A 14452-nucleotide genomic window follows, 5' to 3' on the forward strand; every position below is an offset into this window, starting at 1 on the left:
TTTACCATCATCCAAGTAAAACACACATTTCAGAATCTTTTCATTTATTAAAAAACAAGGCAAGGATTCAAAAGACAAGAATCCATTTGCCTTCAGTTACTAAAACATGATGCTATTTACAGCGTTGTTTCATCAGCTCCCTTCTGATGCAAGTTATGACACCGAAATGACACATTACAAAGTACAAGACAATTCGTTGTCATTTATCCTTGCTACATGTTGGTCAAAAAGATAAGCAAAACATTCATCCTTGAGTAAAAACAGGTACAATGGTAAGGTGTGGCCTGACAGTGGCTATGCATGTTAAATAACCAGGCCTCTCCTAACACAACCAGTCCCAAAATTATGTTCATGGGTTTGGTCTGAGTTATTCTTCCTCCTTTAATATTAACACAGGCAAAAACCAGTGATAGAATGTAACAAAGTAAAAGTACTGTACTTTTTTTTTAGGTATCTGTAGTTTGCTTAAGTAAAATTTAAAGTGGATAATTTTTACTTTTATTTTACTACATTTGAGAGGTATCTGTGTTTTCTACTCCACTACATTTTTGAACAGGACTGAAAAGTAAGAGGATATTTTAATCATAATTTGAGACCTGCTGAAAAGGCTGAAGGCTTATTTTGATCAACTTCATAATTTGAGCAAAGAAATTATTAAATTGTTCCAGTTGAACAAAATTCAACACAAATCTTTATGAAAATTAATACATCTGAAGATTTAATACGTCTCAAAATCTGTGCAAAATGTTTTTAGTTTTTACTCTTAAATCAATTTTAAATAGGTACTTTAAAAGTTTTACTTAAGTAGATATTTTTCATTTCATACTTTTACTTTCAATTGAGTATTTCTTTGCTACGGTATCTGTACTTAAGTAACAAAATTGAGTACTTCTTCCACCACTGGCAAAAACACATATATTTAACTGATAGTCAAGTAAAGACACACATGGCTCTCTTTTCTAATGCACATTTCTACAGACTTAATGCTGTAATTCCTAGTTCCATTTTTATTTGAGCCAACTAAAAAATGTTAGGTATCAGTTTGTTAGAGCCTTTCTTTCAGTCTACCATTATTAAGTTCATTAATTAGTTCAGATCTGAGTCTTCATTTAAGGTCAGTTCCTTCATCTGTCCCTCTATGGCGGTCCCCTCTTGCTCTGTGGGGGCTTCCTGTTCTGGTTCTGGCAGGTCTTTCTCCTGGTCTATGGAGTCTTCTGTTGTTTCTTGTGGGTTTGTTTTGGGTTTGTCCAAGTTTTCAGAGCTCTCGAAACAACCTGAATCTCTGGGCTCCTTTGTTTCCTTCACAGATTCTTCTTCCTCCTCCGTTGACTCTTCATCAGCTACAGGAGACACAAGTGACCATGTTTATTCAGCCAAAAAAAGGGAAGTCTACAGTTGTCATCTTCCTTAAACATTTTAGTAGAATGTCTGATATTAATACACTTCTTTTATGCACAGAGACCAGTGGAGACTGAGTTCAGCCTACAAAAACTATAGTTCTCTGTCTGGCTTAGTCATCACAGACATTGAATCGTAATTGTGTTCTCTAGCTTACTCAAAGTTCTATCTTGCATATTTGAGTATTCCTATGTTGTCCTGCATTTGAGGCATGATTGCTCAGAGCATTTCTTATTTCTCCTACCCTCCATCTTCGCCCACAGCTCTGCACTTCCGATTATTATACCGCTATGAAAGAACAGGGCCACTCAGTTATGTACAAGTTAATGGACACGCTCTATTATTAATCAGTTTCAGATCAATCTTTAGATCAATATGTTTTATTTAACACTCAAATTATCATATTTTGTTTGTCATATACACATACAAACCTCCTGACACTGAACATATAATTAGATGTTGCACTTACAGTCTCTGCAGAGCTCTGTGGCGTTGAGGATCTTGCAGCGCTGCTCTGGGTCAGTTATGTTGAGCTCATTGAGATGTGACTCTTTCAGACCTGTGAAGTCCTCCAGGCTTTGGAAGCCGTGCATCGACAGCAGACCACTCAGCTCCTGCAGGCACACAACAGTCACACTGCCCTCTTAGTTTATGGGTGTAAGAAACACCCCATCAAAGTATAAAATGGGCCTATCCACATGAAACAAAAGCTGGAAAGTTCAAAGCCTTCTCGGTCAACACAGATAAACAAAATCACATTAGTGTTAGAAAGAAAGGGGTTCGATTAGATGAAAGGACTTTAAGCCATAAGATTAATATGTCAAGTTTGTGGAGCCAGTTCCGAATAAATAATTGTAACATTCAACATTTGTGGATCTAAAGTTTTGAAATTTCTTGTAAAAACAGTAAATCTTCCACAGAGTTATACAAGCTCCTGCCTCCATTTGAAATTATTACATATTGTGTATCTGACCCTGATCATTTTGTTTTGTCATTCTTTCATTCTGTCATTGTATGGATTAGAAATAGGAAAGAAACCGATAAAAATATTTTCAGTTGCTCTGTGACAAATATGAGTTAGCTTTACTTTAGGCCTGATTGCCAGAAGAATGATGGAATGTTGAAAGTTAAATGCAGAGTCCATAAAATATTTTACCTTTCCTTTCAAACTCTGTTGTTTCAACAATAGAAAAACATTTATTTTGTAACAGTGAATAATGGGCCTCTCACAATGAGTCCGATGTTGTCCAGTATTTCTTCCAGAGTCCTGGGTTTGGCTTTGCTCTTGGTTTTCTTGCAGTTGCGCTGTCGTCGTTTGGTGGAGGGGCTCTCATCTGGCAGTAGGTTGACGTAGATGAACTTAAAGGATCCCACTTTGTTGTTCAGCTTTCCCGTCCACGTCCCCACTGGGGGCTTCTCTATTATGTGGATTATATCGCCTTTCTGTAAAGGTAGACACAATAATAAGACATTACATATAAGAAGAACAAAATTTCCAAACTGAACCTAATGAGCTGAAGAATGGATCAAAGTTCACCTGTAGTTTGAGTGACTCCACGTCATAGGGGCTTGGGATAAAGTCAGTGTGCACTACAGCGCTTCCACAGAACGGCCCATTATAAGAGCTCTCCTCCAGTCTCACACTGTCCCTCTGACTGTAGCCACTGTCCAAGCTCTGCCTGTCACAGTCTATGGAGAGACAGAAATACAAGAAGGATTAAAACATTTTAACAACATCCTATTGGTCTGTAGTGGTGAACTGACATAGAGCCCAACTATTTGAATCTGAATGTCTGGATTAACATAATCATGAGGACTCACTGGCGGATAGCTGCCTAGTGGGGCTGGGTACAGTGTCCTCTGATCCTGTGGAGCACACGGACGTCCTCTGTCCCAAACTCAGGTCTGGGACAAAGTCTGGAGAGACTGGGGACAGGTCCTCACAGCTGTCAGTCTGAGCAACACAATATTTGTTCAAAAATGTATCCTCATAACTGATACATACATAGCCTCCTCCACTTGTTTATATTTATTTATTTATTTATTTATTTATTTATTTATTTATTTATTTATTTATTTATTTATTTATTTATTTATTTATTTATTTATTTATTTATAGCGGACAGTGCATGTTGACCAATAGTAACTGTTTAACATAATATGGATGGATAAGGACATGGAGCAACTGAAGAAACAGCATTTTAGTTGAGGCAATATTGTACTGAAAAGCACAGGAAAATATATATATATATTTTAAACTGCAGTTCCCATGCTTGCCCACTAGGGAGCGACAAAGAACCTCTATTTCTAAACTCTTGTTTGGTTTTGCATAAACTGTGGGCCTGTCTTTATTTTTAGTGTGTTCTTTACAAAGAGCAGGTTTGCAAATCCTTACTCCTTCCTCTGCCAGGGCCTTCTGCACCATTTTGGACGTTTTGCGGGTCATGGTGCGTGAAATGACGTTGCGCCATTTTTTGCCCAGTTTGATGCCGCTTTTCCCCACATCTTCTGTCTGCGCTCCTTCTGCCACCTCGAACAGAAAAAAGGAACAAACATTTAGCATCTTTGTTTTCAACTCATCTTTGACTGAACCATGTAATACCAAGTGTTTCTTATTCTTTCAGTTTCATAGATCTTGTGGTAAGTGCACACGCAACCGCAAAGTCACGTGCCAGGTGCGCAGTGCACATCTGAAAGAGCTCACACGTAAACTTGTTGCACATTGTTCTGCAACACCTGCTGTGGCATTAAGTGGGAAGTGTAATCTAATGAGAAATATGTCATCAGGTTGTAGGTAAATGCAAAAGTACATCCTCTATTCGAAGTATAAATGATTAAAGCATATAGTTAATAGTTATATGATTAGAAAATCTATTGTAATATTTTGTTAAAAATGCAATCAAGAATTAAGATATTTTACAGCTGTTCTTGTAGCCTGTGTTGCAACACTGTAATGTCCTCATTGTGAGACAAAAAAGGTTCTCTTAAGTCAGGCCTGAGGGTTTCAAAGATGCGCAGTTACAGTATTCTAGCATTAAGTGTCATTATTTTATGCACCTGAAATAAGGGGGCAAACACTCTGAAATGAGTGTGAAATGCACCCTTTGGACCCAGCTCTGTCTTAAGTACATGGCCTTAACATTTAAAATAGGAGAACTTGACTACCCAACTAAAGGAAACATTTATCATCACAAGAACACTCCTATAGCAATCAGTGTTTCATCATATCCAGGCATAGTCAGCATTATTCACTGATAACTTAGAGCGACTTAACTAAGATGCAGAGATATTAAAATACTGGCCACAAGCTTTAGAACAGAAACAATGCGAAGAGATCATAAAAGGAGCTAAAGGAACAAAAATAAAAGAATGTTTCTTTCAGAAAATACTCTTCTCCGTTGGTGATTTTCAGTCTTAATTTAAATGTATTTGTCAGGAGACAGCGGCTCTGTGCTTGGCTGCCTCACACAGAGGACGTCCTGTGTCCTGTCCTCTGGGCTCGTGTGGCAGTGTGCCTGACTTCCTCTGCTCTTTACATATAAAACTTCCACCTTTGTAGAGGAAGTCACACTTCTGTCCATAGACTCATAATGACATTTTCAGAGGTGTGGAAGATAAGGGGCCATCTTGTCTGCTACAGAGATATGCTGGGCTTTTAAAGAAAACTGACACTAGAGTAGGAAGTGGCACTTTTAAATACAGAACCAAAGGTTATTCAGGAAGATAATCAAACTCACCGACTCCTCCAAAGTGAATTCTTTGTCCAAAGCCACAGGGGATGTGGGTTTGTGCTTCATAAAATCCTTGAAGCTGCTTGATCTTTGTAACGTGAGCTGAAACAAGAAATATATTTATTAAGGACACAAATGACAACATAATTTGACACTGTTACTCTACAAGGTGATGGTGATATCTATCTTTCCTTTCTCTGATCATAGCAGTGAAGGTGATAAATACTGTGATACTGAGCAGTGCAGGAGATAAAGAGGTCGACATATAGTTAATAAATAAAACATATGCCACCATAAAGCAGAGATAAATCAGTGGTGTGATCAATATTTATATGTTTGTTTCAAAAGTGATTTAGTTCATAATAGTATAATTTTACTTCACTAATGCTGAGCTTATGTGTGTTATTGTTTGGCTTGAATAGTTGAGGTATTTTGTTTTCTATCACTAAGGTCAAGCATGAATGGATTGTGTGGGTGGCAGTGGCTGAGCAGAGCAGGGCTTTTTCTCACAAACCCTAGAGTTGGAGTCTCTTCCAACTCTGACCAGTGACTGACAGAAGCCGTGCTTACAACAAATGTATGAGTTAATGACTATAACATGACATTCTAGTGATGTTGTGTGTGAGAAGCACTATACATGGCAGTTTAAAGTATGAAATAGGGAAAGAAATGTGCGTAATTTTCCAGCTTTATAAGCAGCAGTGTAGTCATAAACAAACCTCAATTTGCAACTGTGTTGCCGCTTACATTGTACAGGACTGCTGCTATCTCACTGTTCTCAGTAAAACCACAGGAAACAGGCACAGCTTGGGCAACTGCTGTCAACCAATTATTGCACCTCTGCAGCTCCTGCCGCTGCCTCTGCATACTTAAAACGATTAAACCTCTGCGAGGTGAGCCTGTTCTGGCTGATGCTGGTGACTCACAACACAACACAGAACTCTGCTTCAGAAAGCCACAAACGATTCAAGTTGAGTCAATCAGACTTCAGGCCCGGCGTTGGTCCTCGTCAGAACTACCTCATTAACAATGGTGAAAGAGTTGGGGAACTGTTGTGAAGCCATCAGATAAAATGTACAATGAGAAACTGGGAAGCCAGGCGGTAACACACACTGAAATACCCAAATGTTCAAGTAACTCCAGCAGTATATAAATGTACAGCATACAGCAGAGTATTTTATATAGCATGACTGACTTAAACTCTATATAAATGCTATATAGCTTCAAACCACATCCTGTTTATTGTACCTGCAAAACATCAGCTGTTCAGCCAACATGCCAGAAAAAATACTCTAATAACAAATCACTTTAAATAGACACTGTAGTTTCATTACACTGTCTAGTATGTATACTTAAAAAAAAAAAAAAAACACCACTCACCTTCTTCTTTTGCACCTGCTCCTTCTCAGATGCATTTGAAGGCCTTCTGCGCAGCATTGTCTTTGGTCCCTTGTTCACTGGACCTCAGAAAAGAACCTTCTCTACAAACTCCTCTGATATTTAGGATTGTCTGGTCCCTAACTGTCTTTTTGAGGTGAGAGAAAACAGAGGAAGGTAGAGCTGCGGCTGGTGACTGAGTAGCCGAAAGAAGAGCAGAAGCTGAAAGGAAGTCACATGGTCTGAGAGACAGCAGGGAGGTAGTAACTCTTGTTTTTGGTGCTGCACACAAAGGTAGCATGTTATATGTAAGGGAGTTTTGCAAGAACTGTGGTCTCAAACAGGGCTGTACGCAATGAGAACAGAAAGTTACACCACTCTTCAAGAAACATCTGAAAGAGTAAAATTAGACATTGTCCTATTTTTTTTTTAAAATCAGACTTTCAAGAACTTCACTTTTGCGTCCTGAAAAACGGAATACTTTAGCCCCACCAATGCAAAATTGAAAATTGTATTATATATATACACTAGGTAATACAATATTATATACTGTATTGTAAAATTTGAATAAATAAATATATACAACACACATAGTCTTGCTTTAAAAGGCCTATGTTGTGATATTTTCTGATCTATGTTATAATGTTGTTTCCTCATCACAACCATACATAAAGTTTTGTTTTGTTTCATTCACACATGTTTAACTCACAAATCCTGCATATTCAGGCGTTCTTCTCTCAAACAGAAAACACTCCATCTTGTTCCACCTTGTGATGTCACGTGGTAATACCGGAAGTGCTCCACTGTGTTTTTAAACTCCACACGCCTTCACTAGAATCATTTGGATAATTTCAGACCTGAAATTGACTATCTCTATTAAACAAACATAAAAGGTAGCTGGTAACTTAAACACTCCCACTGCATGACATCACAAGGTGGAACAGAGCATTTTGAGCTTTGGAGATGTAGACTAATAATACAGGATTACTCAAACATGTGTGAATGAAAGAAAACACAAATCTGAGCATGTTTTTGAGAATGTAGGATCATAGCATGGCTTAAAGCTCAAATAATTAATTTTGTGTCATATAGGATCTTCTATCTTCTATAATGATTCATCATATTTAATGAGAAAGGAAAGTGTAAAAAAAAACCAAAACCTTAGATACAGACTATCTTAGCTGTAGATATTATTTACAGTGGATGGAAACATTGGCAACAGAGGCAAAAAAGGGAAGTACAGTTTAAGCAGCTTGTTATTTTGGTAGGGTAAAGCTAACCACATGATAAAAAGATGCCCTAGTTTAGTTTCCCGTCAATTGACTAAACGTTGAGAAATTGAGAATTTAAGAATTTGTCTGCATGAATAGTAACCTCATAACCCACAGGCAGCAGCCAACAGACACCAACCCCCCGGAGCAGTGATTACTACATGACGTTGTGTACATTTTAGCAAATTGAATATTTATTAAGATTTCAGGTTTAACTTAATCACAGATAAACATATGGGGAAGTGTTGTGTTTGTTTCAAAATTCAGTAAACACAGACAATGAAAAAAAAAAAAAAGTAACATGCAGAAGTAGAGCAGTTTACTAAAACAATGATCTCATACTTAAGTTCCTCTTTACTGAAAGAAGGCCTCTTGACCATCCACCAACAAACAAATATGAGGGTTTGGACATGAATGTGTCAAGAACTGTTCACACCTTTCAGATGTGCTGACAGGACAGTTGGATTAAGAGATTAGGTTAAACTTTCATCACTGTTAACAATCTTATGCTAAATGAAAGGTTCCCTCATTGTTCTTTGATGCTGTAATATGAACTGGGCACATTTGATTTTAACAGGGCGACTCACGAAAAGAAGGAAATTCATCTCTCATTGACTTGTCCCGTTTATAGGGGAAGTTCTTCTACAACTGTAAAGCTCAAGCGTCTGTTACAGTTTTCCAAGAGTGATTGAGAGGGGGAGACAAAAATGAAATCTCATTTCAAAGTCTTTAAAAACTTTAATAAAATAGTGGGTCTTTAAAAGTTCAATTTGTAAACATCTAAAAGTTTTAAATTACGAAGAAACATCAAACCTTCCATTAATAATTTTAAAACTAGACTAAATTGCACACACCCTTATTCTGGTTGAAAACACATCAAAAAGTAGAAAGTAGCTGCCTGTTTTCAGCAGACACTGCATAGACATAGGCTTGGAGTGCAAATCTGCTTCAACAGGCAGGGGGAGCTCACAGGACGCTTTGGATCAGAGCAAACATCAAAGTGAGGAGGGGCAGTGAGGAAGAGGAGATGTTTGATGAAGATGTAGTGTGTCTCAAGGATTCAGTCTGCTTCAGCATCCAGTTCTTCTCTGCAGACAGGCCCTGACGGTCCAGCTCCGGACCCAGCACTCTCCGGATAGTTTCATAGTAAGTATCCAGCCACTTGAGCTGGGAGAGTTTGCATAAGGCAGCATTAGATTACTCCACCAGGTAAATCAATCCATCCGTGAAATGGGATATACCATTAGTGCACACTAATGACTTTTTGCTACTTTCCCTTTTGCATATTATAGAATGAAGAATATGGATTTACCACACATAAAATATGTAATAATTTAGTTTTTCCACAATAAATGCTGCTAAATAGTGTTGTACAGTCTTCAGTTGCTTTGACTTGTGTATGTCATAAAAATATGACCAAGTCTCAGATTGAATCCATTTAAGCGGTTGGTTAATGACACTTCACTTTCAGATGAACTAGTTAGAGTGAGTCTTACCTGCTCTGGGCTCAGAAGTGAAGTGTCAATCAGTTTACGGTCATATGGCACCAGTGACACCGTTTCAAAGGTCAAAAAGTTGTTACCAAACTTAAAAAGGAGCAAGCAGAGAGAACATTTAAATTAGAATTGCATCAGATTTTCAGATTTACATTTTGGATCTGTTTGTCATCTCACCTTTGTTTTTACAGGCACAGTCAGAGCGACGTCTTCAATCCTGATCCCAAAGTCATTGTCCTTGTAGTAGCCGGGCTCTATTGATGTGAACATGCCTGCTGTAAAGGGAATATTGTTGCTCTGAAAGCCAACGGGCCCTGGAGAAAACAGTTTGCAAAAAAAAAAAAAAAGATCAAATGATGTGGATGTTATTAAATGACCATAGATAAAAGTTATAAAAGTATAATTCTTACACTCGTGAACTCCAAAATAGTTCCCAATACCATGACCTGTTCCATGGCCATAATTCAGGCCCACCTCCCATAATGCTTTGCGGCCCAGCATTTCCATATTTACACCTAAAATAAAAAAGTATATACGCGTTCTTGTAACAAAATGATTCATGAATAAATCATTCATTGGAGTTTGTGAAGCAGCAAAGCCACCTTGTGGTGATGATGTAAAATGCCAAATGTGAGAATGTGTGTGGAGTTAGGATTCATACAAACCTCTAGTTCCAGATGGAAAAATGGTCCTAGAAAGTTCGATATTTCCCATGAGGACTCGTGTGTACGCCTCCTGTAGTATGAGACATAACACATTAGGTAATTGTAGTATTTTACGTGTGAGCAGTGTTAATATTGTGTTCGTGCCTTTTGCATGGCTGTGGGTGTTCCCCAGTGGACTGTTCGAGTTATGTCAGTGGTCCCATCTCTAAAAAGAGGAAATAAACATGTCTCTCGTCAGACTGAAAAAAATGAAAATGAAAAAATGTGTTTTTACTCACAGATACTGGCCTCCAGAGTCCACCAGGTACATCTCATTCACTGTCAGCTTCCTGCTTGTTTCACTTGTAGGACTGTAATAGAGGCACAGATGTTCAGAAAACCCAAAAAGGATCATTGATGACAATAATAACACACCTGTAATGAGCAAGAGCTGCATTTGGTCCACTGGCAGAGATGGTCTCAAAGCTTGGGCCTCTGCTGTCGTTTTGTTTTCTGAAAACAACATTTGAGAGGTATGACAATAATCTTAGTATTATGTGGTCCTGTGACTATATGCTGCTTTGGTTGTGATATTGAGTGCTCTGTGGAACTGGACAAACATCACAAAATCACAATTACAGTTTTTGCCACTTAAGAATATAGTTGTGTCAAATACAAATATATATGTAAGTATAACAAAAGTACAAGTGCAAACAAATGTTTAGCAAATACAAGGTTCTCCGTGTACTGCATGTACTTCTGTGTCTACTCACGCACGACACTTATTGACATATTGTGCTGCAGTCACTTCTGTCTCCTTTCCTTCAGGCACAGCTTTTTCCAGCCACATCAGCAGCTGTATCACAGCTACTGCATCCCTCACCTACACACAAACACACACAAACACACACATGACAGAGTGAGTAAGATTAACTACAGCAGCAAGCACAGCCCAGTGGCACATCACAGAGGACATAAGATGTCTTTGAGTAAAATAATGAACACATCTGAATGAAAGTGCTCACTGAAGTGTTCAAGCTGTTAATGAGAAACATCCATAAAAGTCTTTGGAGTCTGTCCAGTTAAGTCAGTTGAATCTATGGGCTTACATGTGCTTCTCTCAAGACCCGCTGCTCCGTTTCATCCTTTACAGCTTTTGTGGTCAGCACGGGGGAGTATGAGGAGACCACTAGCTTGTCCTGAAAATTAAAATAGTATACAAGTGTGATCGTAAAACCATCATTAGACTGAATGGACTAAAATGAATTAACATGAGTAAACTGTTAGGCCCATTTTTTGATATCCTTCTTTGTAAAAGCTACTGAACTAAAATGCACTTGATGCACACACATTTGGCCAGAAGAGGGCAGTCAAGGATAGGCCCACAGGACACCAGATGATATATTTGATGTTTGGGTGTGTTGTTTAAACATGATTCAGCATGATTTAACTCACTTTGCATACAAAGGAAAAAACAAACAAAAAACATCATACAAAACCTTTAAAAAGGCTGTGTTTTTTGCATGGCTGTGTGTGCTCTGTGAGTGCTGTACCTGTGGCGTAATGATCTCGTAAAGTGCATAGTTGGTGTACTCTGTCCCGATCCACACTTTGACCTTAGGCCTGGCCACATACTTTTGGACCTCAGATAGCACAGAGTCGTAGCTCATGAGCTGCACACAGAGTGAATCTGTGCATGATGAGTTCAGGTACCGCTTCAGCTCCTCAGTCACCCTCTCCTTGTGTAAAAACAGCCTGTGGACATGGATTTTTAACTCAAGTGTGATGGGTCTGGTTGATTCATTGGCAAACTCCAAATGGATATTGGCGTGATATTCAATTCAATTCAATCAAATTTAATTTATTTTGTAAAGCCTAAAATCATAACAGCAGTTGCCTCTTAGGGCTGAAGGTGAGAATTGATTTAACCAACAGAAAGTTAGAAAATCAACAATGAAACAGACATGGGTCAATATCAGACAAGCAAATGAATCAACAGAAAACAAGCAAATGGAGAACTGTCCCAGGACATCCCCTGTGCTTAGATCCTCCTTCTAGGCAAGTAAAAAAAAAAAAAAAAAAAAAAAAGAAAACAGTGGGGAAAAGAGAAACCTCAAGGAGAACCACAGTGAAAGAGAGATCCACTCCCACGGACGGACAGCTGCAGATGTGTCCAGGACTAATGCACATCCATTTGCTTGAACTTGAACTCTATCTGAAAAAAATTATATCTATTTTATATCCGTGGTCAATTACTGTTTTGATGTTACTATTAGGCAACATGATGCCAGTTTTGTCAGTGTTCTTTGTAAATTGTAAAATGCAAATACATTTAACAAACACAGACTTGAAAATCTCAGGGAGATGTTGAAATTATGATATCTTCCATCAGAGCTACATGAAATATTCCAGGATTAGCAATAAAATGAATGTAGTCTTGAAGGACTGTAATCCAGAAAAAATAGGCTTACCAGATTTTATTCAAGGTCAGAAGTGTGTAGGAATAGAAGAAGGGATTGTATGGGATGTCATTGCCCCGCATATTGAACAGCCCTATAGAGAGATGCACAGATTACTGTCACACATTGAATTCAATGACCACATCTTCAGCTCAGCCATTCACATTATGGGAACTATGAAAGTCATTTGATTTTCAATCACATTACTCGAGTTAAGCTCCAGACGTCAAAGTAAAACTTGGATTTGCAAGTCCTGTTTTGAATAGTCAGTCTTGAATTATTAAGACACACGAAATGCCTACTTCTTCCCGCCAATGCGGAAACGAATTCAAATGAGGGTGAATAGAGATGAAAAGGTAATTATTCAATAGTACAGAAAATTTTGCATCTGCTTTACATTCCATTAGGTAAATAATATTCTTCTCTGTGTGCTCAATCGTAACCTTGATAACCTTTGTCAACCATTTTCAGATCTAAGATGGACACATTTTTTTGGATGAAATAACATGATGAGACATTTATGTTTCATCATTTTCAAATAAGAAATAGAAATTTAGTTTTATTACTAACAATGTAAATATAATACAAAAACAGCTGAAAATGACAAATAATATATGTCAACTTGTCCTAATAGGGACAATTTAGTGTAATTTAGTGTTAGCTTTATCCTACTTGAAAAGAAAATTGATGTGGCTTTTCATCGTCACATTTTCTTTATATTTTACATAAGACATTTTCCGTGTGTACTACTTTCCATAAGTAGTCCTCTTTCTTGAATGATCTTGTATAACTCAAAGAGGCACTCACATGCGGTCTCGTCCAGCGCTGACAGGAGCACTGCAGTGGGCTTGTTTGGGGCCTCTTTCATTTGCCTCCTGATGTCCTGCACTTTCATCTGCCAGGTTCTTTCTGTGAACAATCAGTCAGACTTAACACAAATATGACTTTATCTACAGACAATACCAATATCTCCAGTAAGAGCTTGGAAAATACTGGCTTCCTAATATTCTTCACTTTCAGTAACACCATTACTTTTGTGGCATTTCTGTCTGGTCTGGGACGAGTCTCTTTATTGATCCAGCCTGCCCATCAATTATGAAAACCTGCATTAAGCTATCGACTTTGAAGAAGCTCTAAAAAGCTTTTTTCAAAACAAGACTAGTAGGCATTTCCTAATATGACACAAGGTATTTTTGTTTAACCTCAATGTTCTGAAAGCTTTTTATTTACTACTTTACTTTCAGTGACTTTAGTGACTCGTGGATGCTTGTCACCATGGACATTTTACAGCTTTACCTGGAATGTCCCACAGCATGGCATTTACCTTATCAAGTATCTTCACAATAAGAAGTAGCTGACTCCACCGGGGCGACTTATAGGTAGAAATGTATAGGGGGGGATCTCACTCACACTGAATACATGTTTTTCAAGTTTTTATCAGCAATTAAACACCCATAATGAAATAAATGAAATAAATGAAAGCTAGAAAAGTTGAATGCCATATTGCCAACAATGTGTCTGTTGTTCTGTAAATTCCCTTTTTTGTTTATACTTGTATGTCCTCAACAATGTGAACACTCAGCAAAGAGTTTTTAACTGCATTTGGATTTGCATTGTTCCGTGGATTTAGTTCACTTTTGCGGCATTTTAAAAGGTGGAACAGGTGTGCAAAATGTCACAAATCTTTGGCCCTTACACATGTTACGCATTTGCCCATTTTTACAGCTCGTGACAATTGTTCTATACCTGTATGTCTCCAAAACAACAGCTGTTACAATGAACAACAACCCCAATAATTCACTTAATATGTCAGTAGTCATTTTGCCTGACTGCTTATGTTTATATTACTCTCCATTTGTTCCATTTGCCTGTTCTTTGACCATAAACAAATCGACTAGGCAATTTCCGTATCTGAAGTCTGCAGTCTCAAAGTTACTATTTGATATTTAAGTGAGTTGTAAACACATAAATTGATGCTTAATGGCTTATAGCTTTGTGTGCACAGGTCACCACAAGATAAACGGCACCGCAGCACTACAGACTGTACACATGGACTTACGTATGATCCTGTCCGGG

General features: G+C 38.0%; 2 protein-coding genes across 2 annotated transcripts in view; both read right to left on the reverse strand.

Moving 5' to 3' along the window:
* Positions 1-27: 27 nt before the first annotated feature.
* On the reverse strand, positions 28-6792 carry sash3 (SAM and SH3 domain containing 3). The gene is made up of 8 exons (XM_033974650.2): positions 6510-6792; positions 5136-5231; positions 3794-3928; positions 3220-3352; positions 2936-3087; positions 2629-2841; positions 1868-2012; positions 28-1340 (listed from the first exon to the last, which is right to left on the reverse strand). Exons 1-8 carry the CDS (start codon positions 6564-6566, stop codon positions 1087-1089), a joined length of 1185 nt encoding a protein of 394 aa, XP_033830541.1. The 5' UTR covers positions 6567-6792; the 3' UTR covers positions 28-1086.
* A 1280-nt stretch (positions 6793-8072) lies between these two features.
* xpnpep2 (X-prolyl aminopeptidase (aminopeptidase P) 2, membrane-bound) overlaps positions 8073-14452 on the reverse strand; it is a 10642-nt gene continuing 4262 nt past the window's right edge. The window contains exons 7-20 of the mRNA XM_033974155.2: positions 14436-14452; positions 13184-13285; positions 12389-12470; positions 11471-11672; positions 11027-11116; positions 10691-10800; positions 10353-10430; positions 10217-10288; positions 10083-10143; positions 9939-10008; positions 9684-9788; positions 9451-9587; positions 9274-9363; positions 8073-8944 (exon numbers count right to left, since the gene is read on the reverse strand). The exon at positions 14436-14452 is cut by the window's right edge and continues 127 nt beyond it. Of these exons, the coding sequence (XP_033830046.1) occupies positions 8744-8944; positions 9274-9363; positions 9451-9587; positions 9684-9788; positions 9939-10008; positions 10083-10143; positions 10217-10288; positions 10353-10430; positions 10691-10800; positions 11027-11116; positions 11471-11672; positions 12389-12470; positions 13184-13285; positions 14436-14452 (1417 nt within the window). The 3' untranslated portion in view covers positions 8073-8743. The remainder of the gene's footprint in view (positions 8945-9273; positions 9364-9450; positions 9588-9683; positions 9789-9938; positions 10009-10082; positions 10144-10216; positions 10289-10352; positions 10431-10690; positions 10801-11026; positions 11117-11470; positions 11673-12388; positions 12471-13183; positions 13286-14435) is intronic.

The sequence above is a fragment of the Periophthalmus magnuspinnatus genome, chromosome 10, assembly GCF_009829125.3.
Source record: "Periophthalmus magnuspinnatus isolate fPerMag1 chromosome 10, fPerMag1.2.pri, whole genome shotgun sequence".
Classification (NCBI taxonomy): domain Eukaryota; kingdom Metazoa; phylum Chordata; class Actinopteri; order Gobiiformes; family Gobiidae; genus Periophthalmus; species Periophthalmus magnuspinnatus.